This window comes from Schistocerca cancellata, chromosome 5 (assembly GCF_023864275.1).
Source record: "Schistocerca cancellata isolate TAMUIC-IGC-003103 chromosome 5, iqSchCanc2.1, whole genome shotgun sequence".
Taxonomy (NCBI): Eukaryota; Metazoa; Arthropoda; class Insecta; order Orthoptera; family Acrididae; genus Schistocerca; species Schistocerca cancellata.
This window is the reverse complement of record NC_064630.1, coordinates 643,677-665,735: the sequence shown is the minus strand read 5'-3', so window position 1 is coordinate 665,735 and position 22,059 is coordinate 643,677. Positions and strand designations below refer to the sequence as shown.

General features: G+C 43.3%; 1 protein-coding gene across 1 annotated transcript in view; it reads left to right on the top strand.

Moving 5' to 3' along the window:
• Window positions 1-19,571, top strand: part of LOC126188106 (cytochrome P450 9e2-like) — a 144,780-nt gene extending 125,209 nt beyond the window's left edge. Inside the window, exons 7-8 of the mRNA XM_049929572.1 lie at window positions 3,412-3,681; window positions 18,904-19,571. Of these exons, the coding sequence (XP_049785529.1) occupies window positions 3,412-3,681; window positions 18,904-19,067 (434 nt within the window). The 3' untranslated portion in view covers window positions 19,068-19,571. The remainder of the gene's footprint in view (window positions 1-3,411; window positions 3,682-18,903) is intronic.
• The last annotated feature ends 2,488 nt before the right edge of the window (window positions 19,572-22,059 follow it).

Genomic DNA, 22,059 nt, shown 5'->3' with positions numbered 1-22,059 from the left:
AGTAGATTAAAGAATGTAAATATGATTTTGTAACTAGCTGTAAGATTTCATAAATATGTGATTTACTAGTCATTGCCGATGTACTTAGACGCTGTTTTAAGTTTCAGGCTAGTACATGCGTGTGATGATGGACAGTGTTGAGTTATCCACTGTGATAATGTTTATGGACTCCTTGAGATTACTTGGGAGTGAGTTTTTCCGAAAGAATTCAGTGAAACGGACGTTCTGGAAATGCAGTTACAAGGGCGAGTGAGATCAAGCGTGCCGCACAGGCGGGCGCAACAATACTGGCAAGGCGGAGCCGCTGTCGGCTCTTGTGCCGCTGTCGGCATTCCTTGTACTTGCGAGTACGAAAGGCGGAGTTGTTTTTCTTCCTAGAGAGCTGATGTGAAAGAATTCTGTTGTCAATATTTATGTTTTTGTCGATCTGCTGTATATTATTTTCTTGTTTAGCGTTAAATGGACACTCATGACGAGAATATTAATAATGAAAAGTTTATATAAAATACGTATTCTATGTAATTAATTATCAATTTGCGTATTTTGATATACCTGTTTTCTATGACCATGTACTCTGATTAATTTTGTAAATAGTATTCCATTTCTTGATAGTGTTACGAATTTGGACGATTTTGGAATAGCTAAACCATTTTCTATGTTTTCTATGAATGGTAACGTGTTGTCAACCTGTTTTATTTAGTGCAAGATGACAGAGTGGAATAAGATTAGGAGTGTCTCCACTCAATTATTATCGTCTAAAAATTGGTATATGGTTAATTAGACGAATGCTAAATTTTGTTGATGTTTTGAGCATATGCATTTCCGCTGTTTCTTTTTTGGGACATTTTCTGAGTCTGTTTAGGTTACACGAACATCCTCAGACAATGTGGGGCACGTGTAACGCCGGAAATGCATATCCTCTTATTTCCATCTATTGTACTATAAATTTGTTTTCCTTATTTTTGTTACCTGAGTATATGACATTTCTGTGTCTTTACATATTGTAATTGTTTTACTATTTGTATATATATATTTATGCATTTATGTCGATGTATAATTGGTTTGTTTCGTAAATATTATTTGTATTTTTACGCTGGGTCTTGCCTAGGGAAAACTACTATCGAACGATTACATCGATAGGTCGTGTGAAGAATCAAAGTGTGTAGGATCTTTGGTAGTGTTAACTCTGCCGCGTGGAGTGTGGGCAGAGGGTGTCTGGCTGGAGTAGCGAGTGGAGCAGGTGTGTTGTGTGAAGCTCCAGCGAGTTGCCGCGCTTTCGGGTTTGGCAGCATGTAATTGCGCTCGACTTGCGATGATAGTTTCTGACATGGTGTCGCGGATGGGAAGCATTAGCTGGCGCACATCAAGAGCCCGTTTCGTCTGGTGACCGTGTCGAGAAGAAGGCGCGCCAACATCCAGCTTCTGCAACAGCGACGGCCGACAATGAGTGACTGTCGCCATTTCCTCGATCGACGGCTTCAAACCTTCAATCAACCAACAAGGAAGACTGGAAGCACGTAAAGTTTTATAACTGCATGGCAGACCTCAGCTTTTCAAATTTTTAAAATTGTTGCATCACAAAATTACAGCAACTTAGCATGAACGTGTGTTGCTCATTGTCCCAATTGCATTACCAAGCAGGGTCCCTTCCTTTTCCGGAATGAACCCGAGTGTCGTTGAAATTCAAACGCCAGCATCATTTGATTTCACTGCTTTAATTTCAAAGATCAGTTAAGGTATTAATAGCTGGCTACAATATTTAGATTACACAGGCACAAATTAAGTGTGCGAGTTTTGTTACCGTATTTTAGCTTTCCTGTGACTGCAGCTCATCTTGGTACGTACTAAATTTTACTATTGTTAGTTGTTCAGAATCATTTAATTCAAGTTCAAAGTTAAGTCTCTTATTTCTAAATTGCGTGGATTCAAGTAGCTTTTGAAATGATTGTTGAGGTAGTCCAAGACTAACCGTATTTTACTGAATTTCGATGTGCTTCAGAAAGAAAGCTCACTATTAACTTCAGTCACTAAATTAACTTTCGATTTTCCTGTTTTATTAATTCTTTTGCTAAATTAAGTCAGAGTGTAGGGAAATTTATTACTTCTGACAGACTTTCAGTTTTCACACTACACTCGTCAATCTTCAGTTGCCACGCTTCTAGTGCTAATTATATGTGTAATAATCTTTCTTTTTCAGTTACTATAGTAATTGTCCTTAGGACTGGCGACCGTAATTTCCCCCAAATCTCAAATATCTAATTACCGCTAGTTGATTGTTAATGTAACGGCCGCACATTTACTTTCTTTATTAACTTTACCCCTTTTCAAAATTAATTTCCACCAGTTTCATTAGCATTTTTCCTTTCATTTAGATGTAACCCTTTCCTCCCTCTTTACCCACAAATTAACTTTGGTGACGATTACTTTTCCCAAATTCCCATTAGGTACACGCGGTTTCATTTTTCACTGTCATTAAGGTCGATAAATGAGGGGGAGGTTACAAATTTACTGATAAAATTTTGACAGTCAATGTGGTCTATGTGCGTGTCGTTTGGCGTTGTTGATCAGAACACATCCAACTACCGCCTAACATAAAAAAATCCACGTGCCTTCAGGAAGTACTCTGCTACCTGAGTAGCTCCTTCCTTTGAGTAGCGCACCGCTGACCTGTCAGGGGATGTCCTACATTTGCGCATTCCATAATTCATGCCAACAAATGTGAGTCCAAGGCAGTCACAGATTCGAAGAAACGTTTGGTTGAGCCCTTCCACTTGGCTCTAGAACAAAGGACCCCGATCAGCTCTGCACAATGCTGCGAACTGTTATTTCTGCTAGCACCCCACGCGAAAGGCTAGAGGCCTTCACCACTTGCGCCAGGAAATCAAAAGTAGTGGTACAGAGTACCCTCCGCCATGCGCCGTACGGAATTTCATTGTAGGTGTAGCTTCTTCGCAACAGTTTCTCTTCCCTCATCTCTACAACTGCGCGCACTTGCGCCAACTGACTTTACTGACATGCCCAGCGTGTTTAGTACAGCTATTTGAGAAAAATGATACTTATCGTATCAATTACATTTTGATAAACACTACTTACTGAAAAAAATTCATTAATAGGTATATTTACAAATAATGGTTATAAACTCGACAATTCAAGTATCTGAAAAGTACGTGAGGCAATGGGCTGTAGTCTTACAATCTGCCTTCAATCTCTGACTCTTCGCCAACCCGTCTCCGATGTTCTGCGCGACGTTTGCGTGACCACGAATCAGGGTGTTTCCTCGCCCCATCCACCTCACCATCACTTGCAGCGTCTCGCGGAGTCCAATCTACGTCTCGTTGCTGTCTACATCAGCGCCAAATGGAAGCTCTGTGCAAGCGCTACTAACTTGCTGGGTGTAACTCATGTTCGCAGAGAGCCTGCGCATGTACGCGCCGCTGCCGTCCCTGGACCGCCAGTGCGTCCGCCCCTACAGGCTGCCGGCGGCGGGGAGGGGGGGCTGTCCAGGGCTGGAGCTGCGGCCCGGAGACGGCATCTGGCTGCCGGTGCACGCCATCCACCACGACGCCCAGTACTTCCCAGATCCCGACCGCTTCGACCCGGAACGCTTCAGTCCGGAGAACAAGCACCTCATCAAACCGTTCACGTACTTTCCGTTCGGCTGTGGACCACGTTTCTGCATTGGTAAGGTTTTTTTTTTCTGGCTTTCCTGTTTGTATATCTCGTTCGTTTCGATTCAATACGTGAGTGATTCCAGAAGCGTCATACCGTGTAACATACGACTGGGGCCGTCTCAGACATACACAACCGACTCTCACAATTCTGACAGGTGTGTATCAAGACACACAGCGCGAGTTTATCCGTCTAGTAAATTCACCAGCCAAATTAATAGTCACACCTTGAAAAGAGTACGTTGGTCGCTTTGGAGCGCTGTAGATGATGTAAAAGAGGTACCAGGTCACATGACCTCCCGCCGCCGATGAAGGTAATGGCAATGAAATGGTATGTAAGTTCCGCTAGACTGAATGGAATCAGTGCAGTAACACGGGTCGACGTGGCAGATTGGCTGGTTGGGTGATTCGGGTGAGGGAACCAAAGAGTGAGATCGTCGGTCACATCGGAAATGGGAAGGATGGCGAAGGAAATCGGCCGTGCCCTTTCACAGGAACCATTCCAGCATTCGCCTGAAGCGATTTTGGGGAAATCACGGAAAACCTAAATCGGGATGGCCTGACGCGGGTTTGAACCGTCGTCCTCCCGAATGCGAGTCCGGTGTGCTGACCACTGCGCCACCTCGCTTTGTGGCAGATTGGCAGAAAGGAATTACCGTATTTGGACCTACCCATGACAATACTGTGGACGACAGTTTGTTGGTGTATCAGAACTGACTGCCCAACACCTTTACAAGGGCTGATGTACCAATCGTAACCACGCGACATGGCCTAAGGACAGTGGTCGTAAGAACACTCCAACCGACTGGAACTTGGTACTAGTTACATGTTTCAACCGTGACAATCGACATCAAACCCAACAGGTAATGCTACTGCCGCTGAACGGGGGTACCTTTCAAGCAGCAGCCACTGTGAAGGGACCTGCATGTAAATCGATGTCTGGAGTCGGGAACCACGCAAAAGAGCAATGCTCACATTGCCAACGAACGTTCCACGTCGTCATCAGGCAAACAGGACAGAACATGTACGGTAGCTAAAAGGAGGAGTAATATGTAATCCCGACGTAGAATGCATCGATGGCCCAATGAGACATTTTATGGAGTGCAGTTCGCGGCGGCGGTGAGTCTGTGATGCTTCTGACGTGTTTTTCTTACCAAGACTCGAGCCAGGATTATTCAGGTGAACCAGGATGTCAATTTAACATCGTCCATGATCCAGTGTTACTCTTTTTCTGCATCTTCATGATGAGCATGCTGCAGACACATCAGTCTTCCAAGATGACAAAAGCCACGTTCACAGGGCTGAACGAATACGTTCCTGGTTCGACGAACACTGAGGCGCCGCATCGCCCTTCGAATCACCCGCTCAACGACCCCCATCGTTGACACATAGACGATATCTGGCGCCATTTGGAACGGTGGCGGGAAGCGTGATGGGTGATGTTGTTATACGATGGAAGTGTTTATTCAAGAGTCGGGCCAACAAAATGAAACAATTCACCTTATTTGCAAATTACCATTATCTAGTAGCAAGTATCACTTTGATTTATATAGTGAGACTAAGAGATGACGGCGGGGTTGGCCGAGCGGTTCTAGACGCTACAGTCTGGAACCGCGCGACCGCTACGGGCATGGATGTGTGTGATGTCCTTAGGTTAGTTAGGTTTAAGTAGTTCTAAGTTCTAGGGGACTGATGACCTTAGAAGTTAAGTCCCATAGTGCTCAGAGCCATTTGAACCATTTTGAACTAAGAGATAACTACAGTGAACAGATTCTGAATGATGCAGGTTGCAGTAGGTTTCGGAGATTCCCCCCCCCCCCCCCCCTACACACACACACACACACACACACACACACACACACACACACACACACACACACACACACACTTCCCTCCAGTACTAAATTGTGATGTCTCGACAGGTATCCTATCAACCGATCCCTCCTTCCAGCCAGGTTGTGCCACATTTTTTTGTTCTCACCAGTTCTATTCAGTATCTCCTTATCAGTTACGTGATCTACCCATCTAATCTTCATAGCACCACATTTAAACAGCTTTCTGTTCTCTCCTTGTGTAAACTGTTTATAGCCCACGTTTCCCTTCCATAAATGGCTACACTCCCTAGGGGGACTTTTAAGAAAGACTTTGTGACACTTAAACCTCTATTCGATGTTGAAATATTTCTCTTCTTCAGAAACGTTTTTTCTTGCCATTGCTACTGCACATTTTATATCCTCTCTACTTTGCCCATCATCAGTTATTCTTCTACCCAAATAGCAAAACTCATCTACTACTTTAAGTGTCTCGTTTCCTAATCTAATTCCTTCAGCATGGCCTGGTCTAGTTCGACTACATTCCATGGTACTTGTTTGGCTACTGCGTGGAAGCTACTGAAATGTGGTGCTGCAGAAGAATGCGGAAAATTAGATCGTGTAACTAATGAGGAGGTACTGAATAGAAACGGGTGAGGGAAAAAAAATTGTGGCACAAACCGGCTGAAAATATCAGTTGATAGGATACATATCGAGACGCAAAAGGATCACCAGTTTAGTACCGGAGGGAAATGTAGGGGGTAAAAATCGTAGAGGGACACTAAGAGATGAATACAGCAAAGAGATTCAGAAGGATGTAGGTTGCGGCACTTAAAGGCTTGCACAGGACAGAGTGGCATGGAAATGTGCATTAAACCAGTCTTCGGCCTGAAGACCACACAACATAATGTGGTGTTACCTGAGGATAACTAATATTTGTCTCGTGTGTTTATTCCGAACTGGGACATTGTAGTGCGGTTATCGATTAAGGAAAAAGAAAGTCAAAGATCAAACTGATACTGGCTATTAGATAGCGGTAATTCGCAAATAAGGTGAACTGTTTATTTTGCTGGCTCGACTCTTGAATGAATACATCTAACATATAAACATCAACCATGACTACCTACTTCGTCAACAATGCACGTTAAACTGATTGGACAATATTCAAAAGATAAAACTATGCAGCGTGTTCCAGAAAAAAGGGGCTTAACGATAGGCCAAAACGTCGGATCGGAAGATCCTGCAAGAATGGCGCGGACTAATACCCAAGAACTTTTAGCATCGTCTTCATATGGTACCTTTCCTACTGACGTCTGCAAAGATCGAGCAGGTTTAGTGACAGTCGCTATCCGATCGCTCCGGTAATTTATTCAGTTGTTTTACCATGAACCTGTTTCATACACTAGTGACACTCCAGTTTTTGTTTCGGTCAGCTCTCCCGAATTAATATGGTTCACTCACCGTTCCTTGTTCCCATTGCAGGCGATTGACAGCGACGCTGGCACACTGCCCAAGTAAGGCAAGTCACCGACTTTATCCTGTATAATCATAAACAAATACACTATCACATACAGCGGGCTTTCTTTTCTGGTGTGGGCCATAGCTTCACAGAATTAAACTAAAAGTAACTCCAGTTCTCCTGTTCTGACCTAGGGCTCTGGGAGGGTATCTGTTGGCTGTAAGGCCTATCCCAGAACAGGAAACCTCCGCCCAAATACTTCCAATTGCGACTTTCACTACTAGTCTACAGGGTTGAGTGTGTAACCTGCACAACTCTGCAAAAATGTGCAACCTGGAGGTCTCGTTCAATAAAACTTAAGTTGTCGCCTTCATGGGGGAAGACTATAAGAGAACCAAAATGTAAATAGACAACACAGCCTTTGAGTAAATACATTCAGATACACAGGGTTCATCATGTACATTTTCGGCTACATTCTAGAAAACCACAAGCACCACAAAATCAGAAGCTTCAAAAAAGTCACAAAACTAATAAATGCCATCTTCATACCATCTCCTGTTCAGCGGTACACCAGATTCAAACTATACAACACCCTGGCCGAACATACCCTTTTGTATAGCAGCGAAGCTTAGACACTCCGTAGAGATGACGAACGGAGGCTTAAGAGATGCGGTTAATGAGAAGAATTGGCTACACACTCTATAATAGCAAAATAGAACTACATAAAACTTGGAAAAACCATATACTATGGATGAAGACCGGCAGGATCCCCAAAAAATCTCCAAGTGTCAGCCCTGCGGTAGAACAGGTGCAGGAAGACCAGCAGGGACATGGACCGAGACCATAACGCTCACTCGGTCTAATACCAGATAGGAAGGAGAGGAAGAAGAAGAAGAGTGGTCCCTCTGCCCCACTACCAGCTCGCCTGGTACATGGGTAATTACCAGAACAGCAAGTCGTTCCTTGTTGCCTAGGCCTATTTTTTGCCGGTCACGGTACATGGGAACGAGGCATATCATGTACAGAGGGGTTCAGAAAAATGTAGAGACTCTTTGAAAGTCAATATCTTCGGAACAAAATGACATATCGTTGCAATATTGCGCGGTAGCATAGTGCATTGTTTTCTGGCGCGCGTTTTCCAGCAGACGACAGTGCAGCAATGAATGAAGTAACATTGTGGTTTGAGCGATGCAAGGCCGTATTGAAGTCGTACTGGAAGTACGAAAATAAGATGGAGGTACAACGACAATGGCGTAACGTGTACGTAACTCAGCCGCCAATAGCTACAACAATTCATTGTATTCAGGTTCAATTTGAAGCTGACGTTACTGTCGAGGATGTGCATAAGGAAAGGTCTGGCCAACTAAACACATCAACAAGTCCAGCTTCCAGTGCTACTGCGTTGCAACATTTTACTAGGTCGTCTCAAAAATCGGTGAAACATGGTGCACATGGAAAAGAAGTAAGCCAATCAAGCATACGACGAATTGTGAAGACTGCAAAGTGGAAAGTTCACATTCCAAGATCGGTGCATGCTGTGAACGAGGACGAGCCGGATCGAGCAATGGTGTACTGCGAGTGGTTTGAAGGCATGCTTTGCGAGAATGACCGGTTTTGCACGGATGGTTATCTCGTCTGACGAGGCGCAGTTCAAACTGAACGGTAGTGCCAACCGCCACAGTTGCATGTACTGGGCTCCTGACAATCCTCTTATTCACGTGGACAAATGTGTTAATCTGCTGGGTGTTCATGTGTGGGGTGGTCTGTCATCGAGCGATTTGATTGGCTCATTCTTCTTTGAGGGTTCCGTAATTGGTTAGCTGTATCTTCATGTGCCGGAAACATCTAGTTTACCCGCCATCCGATAGGTCTTTGGAAACGAAAGATTTCACCTACAACAAGGTAGCACGCCGCCTACTTGGATGAAAATCGAATAGAACGATAGTTAGGTCAGAGAGGAGCTGCTGAGTAACCACCACAGTCTGCAGACTTTGCAACTCTTGACCTATGGGGGACCTTAAGAAATGAACTTCGTCAACGGAACCCAGCTAACTGAACGGTCTACGACAAACTGAAACGTCCCCTTAGAACAATTGTACACGACTGTGGTTAAACTGACACAATATTTTTTTAGCGCACTGCAATCTGACTATCAAAGATCCCTGCAAGAGAATATCCCTGAGTAACATTAAACTATACCTTTCAGAAATCACTTACCTCACAAAAATCTTCATTACTCGAACTACTGCAATACAGCGAGCGCCACTACTGCCAGCTAAATAAAAGATTCAAACTACGAAAGGCACTAACTACTGATAGGGATAGTTAGCAAATGAAAGATATTAATAGAGAACAAACAATGTATTTACCTTAATAGTCATAATATATATAGCAGTTCATGACAAATTACAAAACTCCGCCATCTCTCTCCCCACATCCACCACTGCTGGCGGCTCACCTCCAACTGCGCAACGCTACGCGCTGTTCACATCCAGCTGCCCAACAATACAATGGCAGACAACAATGCAAACAACCATCGAGGCCTCCAGTGCGCCTACCATACCGGCAACACTGACAGCCATAGTTCGGTCAGTAGTTCAACTGCATTGACCTTGTTTGGCAGCTAATGGGGATCACTTTGAATACATAAAATAATCTTCCCCCGTGCAGCAGCTTTAACGGTATGTCATTTTGTTCCATTCCGGACCCCTCAGTACAAGTATTTTCTTCTTATTACTGTCTCAAATGAAGAGCATTAGGAAAAGAACGTGCTTTCCCACATTATGAAACTGTTCAGGAGAGCAATTTTAAAGCTTGAATGCGAATTTCAGGGGTACTAAAGGACAGAACTAATGAATACTGAAGTCATTAGAAGGACATGTTATACACTTTAAATTCAATACAGATTGGTTCTTAAACATTTAAATGTTGGTTTTATTGACTGAATATGTACAGTAATGGCATGCATTACGAGAGAAAAACGTTTAGTTTGTTTGTAGCAGAATAGACGATATTGCAAGTAAAACTGTATTTTTTGTTAAATATTGTGTCAGATTATTTTGTACTGAAAAACAGTGATTGAAACAACTCAGAAACTTCTGTTTAAACAAATTATCTTCGTCTTTTTAACTTCATTAGATAAAGTGATAATAAGAATAAAATGTAATATCATTTTGTCCCAACATACACCTCTCGTGTAAAACGCTCTAGCTTCTTGTCCATTATACTCCTGCAAAACCTGGAGGTCCTCATACTTTTCTTTCAGTGTTGCCAGAGGTCGCGTAAAGACAATAATAATAACTTATTATTATTAATATTATTATTATTAGCATTATATAAAATTATTCTAAAATAATATTTTATTATATTTTTATAGTTTACATTTGTAAGCAGGAGATGAATATTCTCCAGACTTCTACTCTTGAAGTCTCTATCAAGCTTTTACCACCAATGAAATCGAAGCTCCATTATAAGTTTCTCGGTTTTGAATGATGCAGAGATGTTTTTTGTGATGACTACCTGTCTGGCGGGTGTTGTTAGGAACGAATATTTCTTCTTCAGAAATGTCTTCCAGTGTTGTATCTTTATTGACCACCATGACATCAGTAGTTTACCCTGAGCTTCAAGCATGATCCGCACCCAGTCGATTAGAACATCAGCTACTGATTTTGTGTTGAACAGTCCCATATTCCTATCACATTGCATAAAAGAGTATCGTCTAATAGGGGAAGTTACTTTCAATGTCTTCAAAAGTTTCAGTTCACTCACAAGATAATTAAGATATCTTAGTACAATATAATATTCTTGTTCTGGTATGAACACAAATCACAAATGACTTAAAGTTGTTTGACTTTCCTGTGCAGTAACTCTGTTATGAAGTGATTTAAAAAGGAAACAACTTCATTGGCGCCTTATCTTCTAGTATTTTTCTTCCACTCTTAAGTTGTTCGAATTGCTCTTTCATTAGATGTAGTATTCTGTAAGTTGAATGAAATAAATGCCACATAGCCTTAAAACCCCGATATCCATTTCGAAGCACCTGGTATAACATTGTTTTCTTTGTATACTGTGTCTTCCGTTAGACAGCGATAGTAAAAATATGGCGACTAGTGAGCAAACAGCTTTTTGTCGTTCAGAATTTGCAAGAACTGAATACATTGTTACAGTGCAATGTGCGTTGTGTATTAAGTTCCATTATAATCCTCCAGGTGACAATAACATCCGTAGATTGTATCATTTTGAAGACACTAACTGTCTTTGCAAAAGTAAGAGTACAGGGCAACCAAGAATGACAAAAGGAAGTATTGAACAAGCGGACTTTCAAGCCTAGCCGCAAGAACCCGATTTGGAGCGCAATTCGTGAATTATCAATCTCAGTGACGTCTGCATCGAGTCTTTTAAGGAGAGGTATAAGCTACGGCCTTACAGTTCACAACTTTAACAGGTCTGAAGCCTACAGAATACAGTTTGCGTCCAACTTTGCAAACGAAACGTTGCTGTTTGACAATGAACATTTTCTGGATCGTATCTTCTTCAGTGATGCATCGCCATTTCGGTTGGTTGTAAATGTGAACACACACACTTTGCTTGTATGGCGGTCAACAAATCCCCACAGGATGGCGCAACTACAACGAGACTCCCCTGAATTGAAAGTTCCTTGTGACATGTCCCAACGGAAAGTGTATCGACCTCTCCTTTCTTGTAAAGCAACTGTTAGTGGTGTTTCTTAACTTGATGCGCTACAACTGTACCTCTCGCCTCAACTGGAAGAACCTGAACCACAGAACTTTATTTGGCAGCAAGCCGGTGCGCCGCCTCACTGCCGTCACTCAACACGCGGCTGGTTAAACGACACGACACTGTTTGTAGCCGAGCGCTGGAATGGCTGAAAGGGGCCGGATGACCGAGCTTGTTTCACATGGCCACCACGTTCACTCGATCTAACACCGTGCGATTTTTACCTTTGGAGATTCATAAAGGATCACATGTACGAGCATTCGCTAGCAGCTGATCGACCCGACTTGAGAAACACGATTGTAGTAGTTGTAGCAACAGTTTGTAACGCCGGAAATGCATATCCTCCTACTTCCATCTATTGTAATATAAGTTTTTTTCCTTATTTTTGTTACCTGAAGATATGACATTTCTGTGTCTTTATATATTGTTTTACTATATGTGTGTGTGTGTGTGTGTGTGTGTGTGTCAATGTATAATTGGTTTGTTTTGTAAATATTATTTGTATTTTTACGCTAGGTCTTGCCTAGGGAAAACTATGCTATCGAACGATTACGTCGATATGTCGTGTGGGGAACGAAAGTGTTTAGGATCTTTGGCAGTGTGAACTCTGGCGCATGGAGCTCGGGCAGAGGCAGAGTCTGGCTGAAGCAGGGCGGTGGAGCAGGTGTGTTGTGTGACGCTCTCGCGAGATGCCGCGCTTTCGGGGTTTGGCAGCATGTAATTGCGCTCGACTTGCGATGATAGTTTCTGACACGGTGTCGCGGACGGGAAGCAGTAGCTGGTGCACATCAAGAGCCCGTTTCGCCTGGTGGCAGTGTCGAGAAGAAGGCGCGCCAACATCCAGCTTCTGCAACAGCGACGGCCGACAATGAGTGACTGTCGCCACCTCCTCAACCGACGACTTCAATCCTTCAATCAACCAACAAGGAAGACTGGAAGCACGTATAGTTTTAGAACTGTATGGCAGACCTCACCTTTTAAAATTTTCCCATTTGCCTCACAAAATTACAGCAACTTAGCATGAATCTTTGTTGCTCATAGTCCCAATTGCATTACCAAGCAGGGTCCCTTCCTTTTCTGAAATGAACCCGAGTCTCGTTGAAATTCATACGCCAGCATTAAAGTAATATCATTCCATTTCACTGATTTAATTTCAAAGTTCAGTTAAGGTATTCATAGCTGGCTACAATATTTAGATTACACAAGCACGAATTAAGAGTGCGAGTTTTGTTACCGTATTTTAGCTTACCTGTGACTGCAGCTCAGCTTGGTACTTACTAAATTTTACTATTATTAATTGTTCAGAATCATTTAATTCAAGTTCAAAGTTAAATCTCTTATTTCTAAATTGCGTAGATTCAAGTAGCTTTTGAAATGATTGTTGAGGTAGCCCAAGACTAACCTTGTTTTATCGAATTTCGTAGTGCTTCAGAAACAAAGTTCACTATTAATTTCAGTCACTAAATTTACTTTCAGTTTTCCGGTTTTATTAATTCTTTTGCTAAATTAAGTCAGAGTGAAGCGAAATTTATTACTTCTGACAAACGTTCAGTTTTCAAACAATATGTGTCAACCTTCAGTTGTCACGCTTTTAGTGCTAAATATATGTGAATTAATCTTTCATTTTCAGTTATTATAGTAGTTGTCCATGGGACTGGCGGCCGTAATTTTACCCAAATGTCAAATATCTAATTAACGCCAATTAATTGTTAACGTAACGGCCGCAAATTAACTTTCTTTATTAACTTTACCCCTTTTCAAAATTAATTTCCACCAATTTCATTTGCATTTTTCCTTTCATTTAGATGTAACCCTTTCCTCCCTCTTTACCGACAGATTAACTTCGGTGACGATTTCTTTTCCCAAATTTCCATTAGGTACACGCGGTTAAATTTTTCACTGTCATTAAGGTCAATAAGTGAGGGGGGGTTACACGTGGCGACCTGGTGACATGACAATCTTCGGATTTGAGGTTGTTCTGGACACGAATTTTGCATTGTGCAAATCTCGTAACAAAGTACTGGTTACGAATAGGTCGTTACGTCAGCGAGAATAAGTAGTGGGAGGAATCCTAATTACATTTGAGATTTGGCATTTATATTGAAAATTATTAAAATGAGTGAAGGCAACAATTGCCAAAATTTGGTAGACTTGGATACGGAACAATCGGTCGAACAGTGGGAAACGCGCACCGCAAAACCCATTGTTCAGGGGCAGGCGGCTAGCATGAAAGACGCGACCGCCGAAACGCAACAAAGAGCAGAAATGGAATTCCAAACTTTAGAAAATGTTTCGGAATCGGAAGTGAAAATCAAATCTGAACCCCTTGATGACGAATACGGGGGGACAAATAAAGAGGCACCCGCTACGGAAGTAAAACCGCTGGTTTCCGGCAATTTAACTGATTTATTGAATGTTTTGATTAACAAAATCAAGGCTCAGTCTAGCAAGATAGAAACTCAAGCGGCAGAATTTAAAGCTCAGTCTGCCAAGCAAGAAGCTCAGTCTGAAGAAATTGACAGGAAGCTAGACAATCAGAACAAAGCTATTAATGTTGTTAACAACAATGTCGTTAACACAAAAGTTGATAAAATCAAAGAAGATATTGTTGTAATTAATACCGAAATCGGTAATCTTAAACAGGAAATGATAGGCGTTCAGGCAGAAATTGCGAGCATAAATACTCGTTTTGATTCCAAAATTAGCAGAATCGAGAAAAGTGTAGGAGAAGCAGTTGCTCCGATCATTGAGAATAACGTGGCGGAACAAATTCAATTAGTGAAAAAAGAGGATCAAAAGAAGGTGGAAACTTTAAAGGCTTTAGTATCCGAAGTAGATACTAAAGTGAGGAAGCAGGCTAATACCTGCGAAGAGAAAAAAAGGGAAATAGAAACGCTTGCGACAACCACTTGCCAAGTAATAATGAGAGTGTCGGAATTCGAAAAGAAACTTGACGAAAAACAGAGCTACGTGCCAATCTGTGCACATAGTTCGGAATTGTTGACGAAAGAGGAGCGGTTCAACCCCTTGAAAAAAGGCGGTATACACGCGACGGATTTCATTAAGAATTGTGAAAGAGTTTTACCCAGATCATGGACTAATGAGAGAAAAATTAATGCGATTATTGATGTGTTGGCTGGTGATGCCAAGCGTTGGGGCTTAAACCTCAACATTACGAACCTGACTTTTGACGAATTTAAAAATTTGTTTCTGGCTGAATACTGGTCAGAGCAAAAACAGCAAAGTGTCTGGCGCGAATTTGTCGTATCGAGGCCTTTCGATGCGAATTCGCGCGGTTCGATGAAGGGGTTTTGTGAGGGCTGGATCCGCAAGTTGGAATATTTGCGTGATCGCCGCACGGAATCCGAAATAGTCTGGGAACTCTACAAAAAGCTTCCAGATGATACAAAACGCTACGTAGGAAGCAATTACAGGACAATAAATGATTTCCTGGAAAGAGTGGAGGACGAGGACTATTGGCGCAATAATCGCGACAGTGGTAGAGGCCGTGGTAACAACAACGGGTACCACAACAATGATAACCATGGGAATAATGCATACCGCAACCATAGCAGCAATAACAATAATGGTTCGGACCGTAATAACAATCGGTAAAATGCAAATAATAACAGGAATGACGGAAACCAGTATCATACTAACGTGATACGGGCTTCACAGAATAGTAATAACGCCAGAGGGTGTGATAAGCCGCCTCAGCAGCATCCGGGGAGCAGATCTGCTGGGAAGAGACAGGGAAACCATTAGCCGCGCCGGTGAGGGGCCGACCGGGCGTGGGGAAATTTTGGCGGCCCAATAACAGGAGAAATCCCAGGTGTCGTCGTGATGAAAATTCCGTAAGGAATAATCAACGGCTGGAGAGTGTGCCAGTGTTAAGAGAAAGGAGTGCGCCCACAAGTAGTAGATTAGCTGTAGACACGGCAGTAGAAAATACATTCACTGTCAGTGAGAACAATTTAAGTAGTGTTCCGGAAATCGATTATAAAGTGGCAGCTGTAACACCCACAGCGGAACTGGAGATTGAGTTTAAGAATGATTCGCAGGTATTGAGAGAAGATCCGATGTCGGATAACACGTCCGTCATCGAGCGAGTGGATGTAGAGAGGAATGAGGTCTGGTTAAGGCAGTTCGGTCGCTTATACGACGAACTAAGAGATTATAGGGGCCTGTACGGGAGAAGTTTTTATGGGGAGCGCTGGCAGGATTTGCTGCGTCTCGTCCCGTAGGAAGGTAGTGTTTGTGAAGTGATAGAAAGTTCTGGCCCTAACCGGCATACTTTGCCAGAAATATTGATGTTAATGAGGAACACGAGCAAGATTCGTCGTGTTTCGTCCCGCAGGAGTTGAATGTTGAAATAGTAACGGAAAATTCTGGCCCTAACCGGCAGACCTTACCGAAAGTTGTAGTGATAGAAGTAGCCGACCCATACGACGCAAAACTCCGGTTTAAACATTGCGAGAGTATTAAGGAGCAAGATTACGAAAATTTTACTGATAGCCAGACACGATTGGTAGAAAAGCACGTATATTACAGCGAGTATGAGGTTAGAGCTGACGTTATACGGTCAGACGGTAGCAGTGTGGGTTGCGCAGATACAGAGGAAGTAATTGCAGATACTACTGGGTACATTCCTCCAGGTAGATTGGCAGATGAGATCAATCTGACCACAGAGGAATCAACGAAGGTGACAATTAGTGTATTTGATAGCAAAGCAACACTCACTAGTTGACGAGTTACAGGAAAAGGTTTCGGTATTGGAGGCGAAGCTACAGACTAAGCCTCAGGACAAACGTGTTGAAATTAAAACTGTATGTGAACAGAGGCTGCAAAAGCCGCCAGATAAGGCTGATTTACGAGCAAAGCCGGATGGTTTTTTCTGGAATGACCTGGATATAGACGAGGATTTATTGTGGAAAAATAAAGAAACAATCGAGGATAAGTGTAGACAGATAGTAGTGTCTGTTAATATGCACGGCCTACAACTAAACCTGTTGATTGACACCGGTGCAGAATTGAGTGCTGTATCTGGGAAAATATTTGAGTTACTGAAAGACAGGCCTGGTATCGTAGTTATGCCAGTAACAGGAGTGAAAATTATCAGTGCTACTGGGATGGCCAGTAAACCGGTCACAAAACAAATTTTTGTCAACTTCGAGATATGTGGGGCACGATTTGAACAGGAGTTTGTCGTCGTGCCAGACTTAACTACGGAAGTAATTATCAGGTTAGATTGGCTGTTAAAGTACCGTGCAGTGATTAATTGCAAAAGCAAAACTTTGACTTGTACGGCACAAGATAAAACAATAGTAGTTGGTTTTGACGAGGCAGGAGACGGTGTGCATAGGTAATATCAGCCTATACACATTGTTAACTGGCCGGATGCCCTTGACGTAGGTATGAATTTCAACTACTGTAACGTGAGGAAATCCTGTTAGATGACAGAAGTAAAAGTTTAGTGGAAGAGATAAGCAAATTCCCTCCACGGATTGACATTAGTATTGGTGTGAAAAAAGATCGTTTGCGAGAAATAATGAAGCTACAAGCCGATGCTTGCATACGTCGTCATGACGCTAAAACGCGTTTTGCTAAGTTTGCAATCGGAGACTTAGTACCTGTAAAAGCTCATGAGAAATCGAGCGAGATAGACAATGAAATCCCTAAATTTAAGTTTGTTTATAATGGACCATATAAAGTCATTGGTATACCTCACACAAATGCTTATTGCTTAGAGTATCCAAGCTCTGGAAAGCTATTAGGTATACGGAACATTGTAGACTTGAAATTGTACGAACCTAGGATTGATTAATACCACAGAATGGGTAGTTTGTACAGTATGTAAATATAGAGTGTAAGTTTTAACGATTTGCTAGATTGCCATGCTTTTGCCTGACCAAGAGGACATTAAAGAAGTTGTAATTATTGAGTAATTAATTGTGACTAAATGATTTAAGAGTAACAAATTATTAATCAATTGAAAAATCCAAGCTGCTAGTTTACGTTTTCAGTTGAGTCACAGTAGGTTAAGGAATGTAAATAAGATTTCGTAACTAGCTGTAAGATTTCATGAATATGTGATTTACTAGTCATTGTCGATGTACTTAAAGCTGTTTTAAATTTCAGGCTAGTACATGCGTGTGATGATGGACAGTGTTGAGTTATCCACTGTGATAGTGTTAATGGACTCCTTGAGATTACTCGGGAGTGAGTTTTTCCGAAAGAATTCAGCGAAGCGGACCTCCTGGAAATGCTGCTGTAACACAGGCGAGTGAGATGAAGCGCGCCGCACAGGCGGGCGCAACAATACTGGCGAGGCGGAGCCGCTGTCGGCATTCTACGTACTTGCGGGTACGGACGGCGGAGTTGTTTTTCTTCCCAGACAGCTGATGTGAAAGAATTCTGCTGTCAATATTTATGTTTTCGGACTAGGGTGCCTTATGTCAAATTGATGCAGTTGCCCTCCTTCATCATACCTGAAAGTTTGTAGCGGAGTCACTCTGAACCCCATTAAATAGCTGGGAATAAAGGTACGGAACGATTTATAGTGGAATGTTCACATAAAACGAACTGTAGCAAAGGCAGATGTCAGACTGCAATTCATTAGAAACATCCTCAGGGAGTGTAGTGCACTCGGGAAGAAGGCAGTTGACAAAAATCTCATTCGACCGTGACGAGTATTGCTCGTCAGTCTGGGATCCTTTCCAGGTAGGGCTGATAGAGAAAATAAGATCCAAATAAGAGCAACGCGTTTCGTCACAGGTTTCTTTAGTAAGAGACACCGTCACGGTGATGCTCATCCAACTATAGTGATAGACGTTACAAGAGAGGCCGTTTGCATCACTGTGCCGTTTGCTATTAAAATTCCGAGATCGTTCTTTCCTAGAAAGTTACCCACATTGCTCCTTTCTGTCTCACGAAGGGACCATGTCTTTTAAATTAGATATAGTTCACACTGGGGCCTACCAGCCACCGTTCTACAAACAGTACCAGCCGCCATACGACATAAGATGGCGTTCAGAGAATAAATATAGTACCTAAGTCCCAATTAAATAAAAGACAGGAGTTCTTCTCCCCCTTCAGTATGGCAAAACATACGCCTGCGTGCAAAACGAGCCCTATTGGAAGAAGCTGAGAGAATGATACTCTTTAGTCGAAATTTTTTTCTGTTTTTACGTATATTGCTCACCTGCTTGCTCATGTTTTGTTGTTGCAGCTCAGAGGTTCGCACTGATGGAGACAAAGGTGGTGCTGCTGCACATGCTGTCCAGATTCAGCCTGCAAGTGGTTCCCGAGACTCCAGTGCCACTCAAAATTCAGCCAAAGCCAAATCTCTTGATCCGAGGTGGGGCTTGGCTGGGCCTTCGACGCCGGACTTGACTGATTGAGTGCAGAAACGAAAGTTAGTCTATGGCGACCTCAGCAGTGTATCACATTAAGCGTAATGTACAAGAAAAACCGAAAGTTAATGCCACTTATTGAAATATTTACTTGTTGGATCAAAGAAAAGTTTTATATTATGCGGTATGACATTAATTGAACTTTGCTGTTTTAAAATAGCCAGGGATATTCGAAGTATACCGCCATATTATTCACTCAGATGAGTTTTCGAGGTAATTAGTTTTCTTGCTTTCAGACGAGATATTCCTGATTTGACAAACATCTTTGTTAATCTCTAGGCTATGTAACTTCTTCATACTGTTTTATGACTGTAATTAGAGTCTTCTACATTATCTGTTACATGTTGCAGATTACGCTGTCTTGTCACGAATTTCACAGATTTTGTCTCGGTGGCTGAGTTGGTGAGGAGTGGCGTTGAGACGCTACCTGTCACTCGGTTCCCTAGGGCGGAGGGACACGACGGCTGTTGGTTGCCTCGCTACGTGAGAGGACGAGCCCACCAGCCTCGTCACTCACTGGCGGGCTCTTCTTCCACAGAAAAGTGATGGCTCGAAAGTAGGTGCTCTACCAGGTGGACGGGCAGTCAGTGGGCACCTCAGGCCCCATTTTAGACTCAGTCACAGCCCCCATATTACCGGTAATGCTGGCGGCATCACAGAAATTCACCTACACTAAAACTGCAGCGACAGTGCGAATATTTTGACGAAAAAGTAATAAAGAGTAAACACCTACAAAATAATTGATGATCGGTATTTGGCAAGCAGGATGGAAGTATATGGAAGGGGAAGGGAAATGTATGGAAATTATCAGACTTACTCAACCAATGGAACGCACAACGAGAGTTATATGAAGATAGAAGTTTCAGGACATTATACTCGTTGAGTTACGTTAAATGAGTGAGGGGAAAATTAGTATTCCAGAGTAGGGGGGATTGAGGCACGTTTACGCACGGTCCGCTTTCAGGCAGAGCAGTTTCTTCCCGAAGCGCTGCCGATAATGGATGACAAGTGCTGCCACAAGTTTCGTGGCTTCAGCACAGTGAACATCATATTTGTATGAGGAAGGTGAGTAAATCTGATACTCGAATATCGAAGCTCCTAGGGAGCACCACCTTTAGAGTTGACAACAGGTGAATTTACACTGATCAGCCAGTACATTAAGACCGCCTACCTAGCAGCCGGTGTGTCCACTTTTGGTACGGATAACAGTGGCGGCGCGTCGTGACCTGGAAGCAGCGAGACCCCGGTGGGTCGCTGCGGGGAACTGGCACGTCAGTGGCACGCACGAGTCACGCAGTTCCCGTAAATTCCGGGGAGAAGGGCGGTGAGCCCTGACGCCACGTTCAACCACATCAACTGCAACTCTCCGCTGTGTTCCTCGAACCACTCCGTCACACTCGTGGCTTCGTGACATGGAGCATTATCTTGCTGAAAAATGCCACTGCCGTCGGGAAACATGATCGTCATGAAGGAGTGTACACGGTCTGCAACCAGTTTACGATACTCCTTAGCTGCCTTATACGAGCTCCTCTGGACCCATGCATGCCCGCGTGAATGTTCTCCAGAGCATAATGGAGCCGCCGCCACCTTGTCTTTCTCCCACAGTACGGGCGTGAAAGAACTGTTGACCTAGAAGATGAAAGATTCGCGCCCTCCCATCGGCAAGTAGGTATCGGAATTCATCAGATCGTGTGACGCGCTGCCTCCGCGCCAGTGTCCAGTGTCGGTGGTCTTCTGGCCATTTCTGTCGTAGTTGCCAGTGTCGTGCTGTTAACACTGGCACATGCACGGGTCGTCGGCTGCGGAGGCCCACCGTTAAGAGTGTTCGGTGCACCGTGTGTTCAGACACACCTGTGCTGTGCCCAGCACTAGAATCTGATGCTAGTTTCGCCACAGTTCGCCGGATGTTCTGTTCCACCAGTCTGCCCAGCCTGCGATGTCCAACATCTGTAATGAAGGCTGGCCGCTCAACCCCACGACAGCTGTACATGGCTTCACCTTGGTTTCACCAAGTGTTGAAGACACCACAGGACTCCTCGAACATCCGACAGGTCGTGCGCAGTTTCCAAAATGCTCGTACCGCACCTCCAGGCGACCACAGCCTGCCCTCGGTGAAACTCAGGTCGCTCGCTTTCCCCGTTCTACACACGGACAGAACGCCCACTGGTGCTACGTGCACAGTGCGTGCGCCTGACCGGCAGTCAGTCCTCGCCAGCAGACGACGCCATCGCCGGGACGGCTTTATATCGATAGTTGGTCGATGGTTACAATCTTCTGGCTGACCAGTGTATCTGCGTATACAGGAAATTATGCTACATTACAAGATACATTTGTACAACGTGAAAGCCTCCGAGTTACTACTGTAGTTTCGAAACTAATTCTAACACGACGATTTGGCACGTTTACGCACTGTCTTGCTGTGCAGTCCAAACTGATATGCCAGTCAAGAAAACTTCAAGACAGTTGCAGACACAATCTAAAAAAGTGGCAGCACAGGAGAATAAGAGATAGAAATTACTAAAAAAAGTTATTTGAACGTAATGAATTTCAAGTGGAAAGAATTAATTTTATGAGATCAAAGACTGATAAGGGCAAGAAATTGCTAAAAGCAAGAACAAGGAAAAATGTGGGTAGGCCTCCTCTGATGTCACCAGAGGAGACAGGTCTTTCACAAGGTAACTCTCCAAGCTCTCCTATCTTCCGCCACCTTTTTCGGGTCCGCTTCACTTTATGTCGTCTATCCTTTTGTCTCTCCTCCTTCATCTCCGTCTCCTCTCTCGAACCAATCCTTTCAAAGCGTCAGTTAACAAGCACTCCCATCTCAACGAATGTCCCGCACAGTTCTTCTTGTTTTCTTTTGCAACCAGCAGAAGTCTGGTGAAGAGAATGAACGCTGTCTTTGTATTTATTGATTGAAAAGATGCAACCAATCAAAAAAAATCACGAATGGTTCCACAGCTTTAGATGTAAAA